The sequence below is a fragment of the Lathyrus oleraceus genome, chromosome 5 (assembly GCF_024323335.1).
Source record: "Lathyrus oleraceus cultivar Zhongwan6 chromosome 5, CAAS_Psat_ZW6_1.0, whole genome shotgun sequence".
In the NCBI taxonomy this organism is placed as follows: Eukaryota; Viridiplantae; Streptophyta; class Magnoliopsida; order Fabales; family Fabaceae; genus Lathyrus; species Lathyrus oleraceus.
This window is the reverse complement of record NC_066583.1, coordinates 446,359,737-446,368,945: the sequence shown is the minus strand read 5'-3', so window position 1 is coordinate 446,368,945 and position 9,209 is coordinate 446,359,737. Positions and strand designations below refer to the sequence as shown.

Here is a 9,209-nt window from a genome sequence, read left to right as displayed (position 1 = left end):
ATGAACATGTCCGCCATCTCCCTTTCAGACATAGGGGGTTGGACAAATGCAGCAATCTGTCTCCAACGCTGAGCATATTCTCTAAAGGTTTCCTTGGCAGTCTGAGACATTCCTTGCAACAAGGTCCGATTTGGAGCCATGTCCAAGTTGTATTGATATTGCTTGACAAAAGCCTCTGCCAAGTCTTTCCAGCTCTTGATGGTAGTACGAGACAAATGAGAATACCATTCACGAGAAGCTCCAGTTAAACTGTCTTCAAAATAGTACATCCACAACTTTTCATCTTCCGTGTGAGCTCCCAACCTTCCCAAATAAGATTGGAGATGAGTGCGTGGGCAAGAAGCCCCGTTGTATTTCTCAAAAGTAAGGGGTTTGAACTTGTGAGGAATTCTTACTCCCTGAACCAGACCAAGATTTGTGACATCAAAACCTAAGGAATTTTGAGACTCCAAAGATTGGAGCTTCTCAGCAAGCTCATCCCTACGGCGAGTGGTCTCGAGGGCTTCGTCGTGCAAAGAGAATTGATCATATTGACAATCTTCAGTAACGGGGCGCCCGTTAATCCGAATCCCTTGATTCATATTGTACCTTCCACCAATACCATTCCCAACATTTCCCGTGTTTCCAACATTACCCGGGTTTCCATCAACATTTGCGTTACCCGCGTTTCTAGTGTTCACAAGGTTATCAGTGTTCCCAGGGTTACCAGGGTTACCAGGGTTCCCCTCAGCACTTGGTATTTCCACCTATGGATCGGGCCTCGGTTGCTCAACCAATTCCCTCAGCTTTTCTTGGCCTTCTGCCATACCAGTCATCAATGTCATGAACTGATCCATCCTTTCACGCATATCAGCCAGTTCTTTCTGTATCTGGTCAATTGCTAGTCGTGGACGATTTTCCTTTGTCGGGTACCTGTGAACTCGCTTGGGACCAATAACTGCCTGAAACAGGGAACAAACATTAGACACTGCGGTGACACCTGCAAAACAAACAAGGGTTAGTATGCATGGTATGCGATGCACTACTTATTCGATTTTAAGGCCCCCCTTAAAAAGGGAATACCCTGCAAATGAATAAGCATGAGATGTTGGATGCAAATATGCGAATGATGCTATGCAATGCAATGGCATGTCAATCAGAATTGCTAGATCCGCTTGAACATCTGTCAGGTTGCACAGTCTGGAGAGAAATTAAGAGGATCAAGCAAAGCACACCAAACAAAGGTCATGGGATGGATCATGTTATCCTTAATATCAACCATCCAGTTTTTGGTGGATTATGGTTTACACCTCATCAACACCCAAGTTTCATTGATATTAAGGATACCTGAACGGATCAACCATGAATCAAGGGTTTGTTGCAAGTCACGAGCATGGAGTTTAGGTTAAGAACCACCCAAAGGGAGTGTACTAAGGTTTAAACCTGCCAAACATGTTCTACAAAAAGGTTCCCATAGTCATAATCTCGTCTTTCGGATATTATCGGAGGAACGACTACTCGTATTCCAAAAATATTCTCAAGAGAGACTCTTATGAGTGTAGTATCGCGTAACAATCGTATCAAATCTTACACTTGAACGACTTTCGCACTACATCCTACGAATAGGCCAATATGGGTTTGGTAAACTAAGGTCCTTGGCTTCTAAGGTCTATATTGGAAAAAGTAATGTCTAACCACAACTTACTTGTGTGACATTATTGATCTCAACATGACCTCCACCAAGTGAATGGGCTTGCAAGTCAACTTGCTAAGGAATAACTCCACACAAGTCGACAAGACTATGCCATTCTCCTATCTTAATTGCACTCGAGTCCGGGTATAGAACTCATCTCACAAACAGAACCAGCAGATGCGGCAGTCATATGTACACAATGCAATAAAGCAGGTAAATGCTGAAAGATAAATAATTGTACAAAAGAATAAACACCCAATAAACAAACAACCTACAAAATCTAGAAGGGACTCGCTTAGGGAAACCAGGTCCCCAGCAGAGTCGCCAGCTGTCGCAACCTGAAAAATGGAATGCGAAAAAAAAAAACCGGCGAAGAAAGACAGGAGAGTCGCCACCATGCGTTATTTATCCCAAAGGAGGGAAAGGAAACGCTCGAAGTAAACCTGGAAAAAGGAAAGGACAAGACAGGGTCTCGCAACCAAATCTTGGGTTCAGGAGTCGATTATGCGAAGGGAAGGTATTAGCACCCCTACGCATCCGTAGTACTCTACGGGATCCACTTTTGTAGTTCTTGTCTAAAGGGTGTGGGTTTATCTTGTGTTGTTCACTGAAAAAAGGGTCAAAAGAAAATGACTCGCACGGATGTCGCATCCACTGCATACGTATCTCATCTGAATATGAGAATCAGAGTCTTCGTAGCTCGGCTACCTAGGGGTTAGGGGGAAGTGTGATCGCTAAGACATCGCGTCTTATGCCTACGTATCTCATCTGGCCTGAGAATCAGAGCAAAACGTAGTTCGGCTAACTACGGGGTTATGGATTGGGTTTTAGACGAACGACGTTACTACGCAATCTACCGGATGCTCGACCTTTGGAGACTTACTCGCCTGTAGTAGAAGGAGTTAACGTGTTGCTTTGGGTTTTAGGGTTTGGGGGATGCTCAAGGGCAAAAGGGCAGTCCTCGACGAAGGAACCGCGCTACCTGTGGGGATACGAACACATACAAAACAAACATGCATAAAGTAAATGAGCCAACAAGGCAATTAGAATAAATCTCCCAAATGGTATCCCACGAGCAAAGTGGAATATCCAGCGAGCTATCCCTGCAAAAGTCATGTGAGCCTTCACAAAAACTCAACAAAAGGGTTAGTGAAACACGATAAGGATTAAGCATTCAAGGCATTATTTATACATTCATATACATTTAAAACCCGTGGGCAAAAACCTAATGAAATTCATCCATCATACCTCATACATTCAGATGATCCAAATTAAGAGCATAAAGGTAATGGGAATAAGGGCAAACCTGATTGGAGAGTTTGATTGAAATTGAGTTGCACCCGTGAGGTTTACAAAACAATCTTTAGGGTTTATGTGAGGCAGAGGTGATTCTGTGCAGTTGAGTTCCTTTCAGGGTTTGGAGGTTGCTCTGAGTTCTCTGTTAGGTTTCTCTCCAGGTTTTGTCCAGGGTTTTGTTCCAAGGAAACCTCAAAGTATTTTGCTTCTCTTCCTTTTTCTCAAGTGAAGCCTTGGTATTTATAGACTGAATTTCATGGCTTTGTGGGCTCAAATAAGAGAGACCGAAGTCCAAAAAAATTTCTGTTATATTTTTTTTTATTTATTTATTTATTTAATTAATTATTATTTTTTTTTCGTTTTTTTTTTTTTAAAATAAATTTTCTTGGATCTGATTCTAATTGACATGATGAAATGCAATATGAAATGTTAAATGACCTAAAAATGAATGCATGAATGAGGAGGGCAAATTTTGGGGTGTTATAATCCCTATTGAGAGAGAAATCAGAGATGGAACTTTGATGGTGTTCAACTGAACTTGCTTGATTTCAAAAATTGAAAACACAATAATGATGCCTCTATGCAGAGGACTTCAGATCACACAAAAACAAGACAAATGGAACAATATATGAGTTGGTTCGAAGCAAAATGCAGTTGAGTGAAACCTTTGAATTATGAAGAATTGAGTCACGATCTTTGAGTTCTTTTGCAAATAGAAATCTCTATGGATCAAATTGAGAAGGTTTAGGAACTATGGATCTTGAAAATCAATCGATGCAATTGAAATTCAGATCTGAATTTTTTTGAAAGAAAGAGAAAAGTTCCTTTGGTGAGGGTGTGGATTCAATTCAGCAGAGGTTCAGGCGCCTTCAGGTTGAAGAAATGAGAGGTCAAGGCATTGTATTTATAGATGGAGGGAGCTGCAAGCATCATCAAACTCGTGTGCATGGGAGAAGAGGGCCTCCATGCATGGGCCTGTACAGACGCATGGAGGGCCCAATTCTTATTGGAATTACAAGATATACATCACCAAATATGAACTGGACGTGCAGATTGGATGTTAATGGATCATGCATGGCAATTGAATCAAGTTTCCAAAAATGCACTAAAAAGTTCCCCTCTTCGAAAATGATACTTCCAAAATTGAAACATAGGCTTATGGGTAATGGTTGGAAAGCTTGTTGCATAAGGAACAAATTTTATGTTGATCAAAACTACAATTGGGCCTTGGAAATTAATGAAAATTTAGCTTGAAGTGTAGGGTGCAAAACATGCACATGTGAAATTTCCAAATTTGGCCAATGTTCAAGCCCCTCTGTGTCAATGATACAAGCTCCAAATGATAACATCTTCAACATGAAAGTTGTAGATATTTCCAAGACAATCAATTTGGACTTAAATTTTGCATCATTTGGAGTTTTTATGAAGACGTTATGGGCACTTGAAGTTGGACTTTTTCACATTTCAATGCACTTGGTCCAAAGTGACCTATAATGTTTTGCATTATCACATGTATTTCTTTTGAGATTTTGAAATTTTTCTCAACACAACATTTGAAGAAGACACATTAAGCTTTCCAATGCATTAAGTATAACCTAAAAATCATGAAAAATGAATGAGTTATGATCTTGGGAAGTTGACCTAAAATTAGGGTTTCAGTCAAAATGACCTATAATGTCTTGGAGTGGATGATGACCTTCCAAGCCTCAACTCAAATTTTGATGAACATGAAAGTTGTTCATATTGTCCTTAAGAACCTTTTTTCTCTTGGTGTCATCTCCATTTGACCAACACATAAAACGTTAGGTCTCAGTGTATTTCAAAATAGTTAGATGAATTGACTGATCAACTTCTCAAGTCCACACCTCATATCTTGATGAATTGATGATTGAGAACACTCAAATAAGTTCGAATATGTATGAAATGATGAATTAAAGAACTTCCCTTGATTGTATTTGACCATGGGTTGAGGTTGCTTCATGAGCAAGGCACAGTTGATGCATAGATGAATTAGGGTTTCCTTGGGGAACAAGCCTCAAACCCCTTTGATTTGCTTGATCAAAATGATGAACTGAGATACTTGGGAGACATATTTGATGGATGAGAGCTTTGTGAACCATTACCATGCTTGCTTTCATCTTCTCTTGACCATATAAATGCCCATAGGGTCTCCTAGAAGCCTTCGACCTTGTGACTGCTCAAGCTACAAACAAGAGATGTTAGTGACATATTTTTATGCTTTTGGTTAGTGAATAAAATGAGAAAAGCAATGATATACAATTCAAGCATGCTTGGTGATCTCAAACCACTCACAAGGGATCCCAACCCAAAGGCAAAGGGAACCAAGATGCTTATGATCCTTGAGGCTATGCAAATGCAATGTTATGATGCCATGAGGGATCTTAGGGTCAAAATTAGGGTCTTACACACGCTAATGGGGAAGAAGTTTCTGACATAGAACATATAGCATTCTTAGGTCTATGGTTGTCCAAGTTCTTCTTTTGCTGTAAATCTCTGCAAGTTGCAAAGAGATTTTTAACACTCGCTAACCAATTACATGTTGGTCGAAGAGTGTGTTTAAGTGAACTCTTATTGGCTAGTTTGTATAAAAGTTTAGGATCGGCTAGTGCTAAGTTAAAGGAGTATGAAGCTGGTACCAACTTATTGCTATCTGGGCCTTATTGCCTTCTTCAATTGTGGCTCAATGCTACTTTCGAATCCTTTTTGCCAACACAAGGAAACATTGGTGAAAGTGCCCCAGAAATAATAAATCGGAGCATTGAGGGCACCAGACTCCTTTAACTGACTCCAGCTGATGATGTTGACAACTTACAAACTTCCCTCACCAAATACACCTTGATGTTCTCGAAGCGCCGCCATTTCTTTCCTTCGATGGCTCCTTTTTCCAGTCGAACCCATGGTCCTTCCTGGTTCACTGCTTCGCTCGAAGATGCTGTGAAGAACGCCAACACAGAGGTCGAAGATATATGGCATGCCTTTCTCTTCACAAGGCTGCTTGTTTCTAGGATCCTGCCAGTAAAGAGCCATGTGTTTCTGTTGGCTTATCAACCTAATTTTGTCTCTCGACAATTTGGGTTGTGTCAACTTATTCCTGTTTCTTTATTCAAACGAAAGCGTGAGATCTGCTGTGCAGGGACTGAATGGAGCGCTCGAGACATTGCAATCCACAAAGAATTCCATGCAAACTTTGTTGAATTCCAATTAATAGCCTACCTACCGTCGTTCTACTCCACCAAGGTTTTTGCCACTTGGTGGACAGATTTCTATTCCAAGAATATGTTTTCTACTGCTGAAATCAAAGAACGTCTAACGAAGGCCTTTTCATATTTGCAAATGTCCAAAAGGGTAAGCTTACTCACTCTGAAGAAATCCAAGCATTCCAAAAGTACTTTGAAACTATCTATGACCCAACGAACCTTGTTGGAACCGTTTGTGACGCAACGCCAATTTTAAAAGAAAAATTTGAAAAGCAAATTGCGAAAAGAAAATCTCTCAAAGCTGTAAAACCTGAATTGAAATATGATTTGGCCTTTGAGTGCAAACCACCCAAATTTCCAAATTTACCCAGTGCAGATTTTGCTTTGTCATTTTCCCCCTTACCCAAACTGGTTCACATGTGGGAACATTTTTAACATACTAAAAAATGACCAACAAAAACCTGCTAAAACAGTAGTTGCAACCAAATATACCTTAGACAGTTTCAAAGGCTTTCTTCACTTCGACTTAGCTGCAGTGAGAATTACTTCTCCGACATGTGAAGGTGTGGAATGTTTGGATTTCTTGGTTTTACAACTCCCTTTCGTCTTTTTGCCAATCTTTTAAACATTTGCATGTTTTGACTAACTCACATCCTTCTTTAGCTGTCGAAAGGAAGGTGGCGAAGAAAGAGAAGCTTGTGGCGAAGGCTAGTTTAAATACTGCTTCTAAGCCAACTACCTCTTCAAGCCAGGGAGTGCCTTCTGGTGCTGCTCCAGAAAAAACGAAGAAGAGTTCAAAGGTATTACATCAAATAACTTCTTTATCTCTTTCGTATTTTTCTAACTATTTATAATTTTCTTTTTCAGGGTAGTGGCAAGCCTCCTTTGACGCCCAAGAAAAGAAAAGACTCCACTGCTAATGTAATTCTTGTCGAAGACGATGAAGAAGATACTCCTCCAACTCCACTTAAGAAAAAGCAGAAGAAGAATAAGGCAATAGATGCCCCTTCCCAAAAAAATAAACAACAAGGTGTCGAAACCAACATTCTCCCTCCTCTTCCAAAGGAAACTCCATCCCAGCCCTCTGGTGGCGCAACGCTGGAGCACATTGGGAGCAATGCTTCTGACCCTGAGGCTTAACAGGTAGACTTCGACCTTGAGTGTTTTATCTTTCGACCAACTCATACTTTATTATAAAACTTTGTTTTCAGGACAAACCCACCACTCCCCTCATTTCTACCACTAATCAGAGTGATCCTTCGAGCGGCATGAATCCATCTCCTCCTCCGACAATCAGCGGTGCTGTCCAAAATAAAGGATCTTCGACTGGAGCCCAAAATATCGAAGCAGATAACACCCAGAACGAACAAGAAACCTCTTCTCCTGGTGAAGATGGTAAAAGATATTCGAAGCACATTGACGAGAAGGACTCGGCAGAGAAAGAAGACTCTGAGGACACTCCCAGTAATTCTCCTGCAAGAGTTGTGTTCCCTTCAGATGATGACGATGAGGATGATCAGGATTCTGATGAGATTGAGGGGTATTTTCAGGAAGATGAAGACATGAATGTGGGAGAAGCTGATCCTGAAGGAAATCAAACTGGAACTGGTGACGCCAACGTCGACACGGTCCCAAATCCAATTAAAATTCGACCATCCATCATCCAGACTTCGCCTATATCGCTTACTGAGGAGGAGAAAAAAGCTTTAAAACAAAATGATCCCCTCAAGTATGTAAGGTTAATGATGGCTCAAAGAGAATCTTCTTTAGAGCAAAGCATTTTTGGAGCTTCGACCCATTGTGGTGCTAGTGCAAACGAAACATCACATGACGAACTCCTTCAGCAGGTGAAGAAGGAAATTTTTGATGTAGATCTCTTTGAAGAATTAAGGAATAATGTGGGAGCGAGCTTTGGAATAAAGAAGCTGATAAGCAAGATTAACATCACTGCTTGGCCCACTGATATAGGTGAAGCCCTTATCGACATTCAGAACCTCATTGACCAAGTTTGTGCTGAATATCATAGGGAGGTGGATGCCAAAGCTAAGCTTCTATCAACTGAAAAAGCTCAAGCCACTGAGTTTGACAATGTCCTTCGTACTTCACAAGCTTCTGAGGAGTTAGCCGCTTCCAGAAAATCAGCCCAAGCAGAATTCGACACTTACACTACTTCGATACGTCTCTGGGAATCTCATATTGCAGAATTGCAGAAGAAGATTTATGATGCTAAGACGAAGCAGACTGCTATCCAAGGCTTGGATAATACTTAAGCTGATGATCTGGCGAAGCAGAGCGTAGATCTCGTCGAAAAGGATACTGCTATGAATGAAGATATTGCACGCCTCAGAGGGGTTCAAGCGGCTGTTCATTACAAGATTGGCTTGGCGAAGAAAAAATATGATCGGATGAGGGCCACTATTCCTTTTTTATTTCCTCCTGTATCTGTTCTATTCGACTCTTGTTTATTTGTAACTTGATTAAGACGAAAGCCATTTTGGCAAAACTTTGGAGTTTAAATATCTTCACCATTTTGGCCATGATAGTTCTTTGCTTACTATGTGTAGCACCTCAAATTTGCACCTCCCATTTGTATATACATTTTCATTTTAGGTCATTAACATTGCATTGTCCATTGCATAGTCCATCAAGACATCAGTCAAGACTGGTCAGGAGATTCAGTTGTGCAAGCAAGCAAGTGCATTTTCCATGGAATCAAAACCCTAGGGTTGGTTCAAGGAGTTCATATGATTCAAGGATCATATTGAAGTGGTTTGGTCAAGCATTCGATGTTCAAAGCTCATCAGTCAATGATCAATTCATCTGAAACCCTAGAAAGTCAACCAAAGTCAACTGTCAGTTCAACCATGGATTTGAAGGTGGGAAATGGTTAGAGAGGCCTCATTCATTTCCATATAAGTCTCATTTGACATTTCAAACATCAACATTGAAGAATTTGAGGTCAGATGAAAACTTTCCAAAAATAGTAAGTGACCTGTAATTTGAAATTGCCAAAAATGGAAAGG

General features: G+C 40.6%; 1 protein-coding gene across 1 annotated transcript; it reads left to right on the top strand.

Annotated features, from left to right (window-relative positions):
* Window positions 1–5,860: 5,860 nt before the first annotated feature.
* On the top strand, window positions 5,861–8,456 carry LOC127081263 (uncharacterized). The gene is made up of 4 exons (XM_051021534.1): window positions 5,861–6,104; window positions 6,850–6,986; window positions 7,054–7,179; window positions 7,398–8,456. Exons 1-4 carry the CDS (start codon window positions 5,861–5,863, stop codon window positions 8,454–8,456), a joined length of 1,566 nt encoding a protein of 521 aa, XP_050877491.1.
* The last annotated feature ends 753 nt before the right edge of the window (window positions 8,457–9,209 follow it).

Excerpts from the sequence above, each read along its gene's own strand:
- LOC127081263 (XM_051021534.1), top strand. The coding sequence starts at position 5,861 with ATGGCTCCTTTTTCCAGTCGAACCCATGGTCCTTCCTGGTTCACTGCT. Across the intron at positions 6,105-6,849 it reads TTCTTTATTCAAACGAAAGC|CTGTCGAAAGGAAGGTGGCG; the intron begins GTGAGATCTGCT and ends ATCCTTCTTTAG. Across the intron at positions 7,180-7,397 it reads AAAAGCAGAAGAAGAATAAG|GACAAACCCACCACTCCCCT; the intron begins GCAATAGATGCC and ends CTTTGTTTTCAG.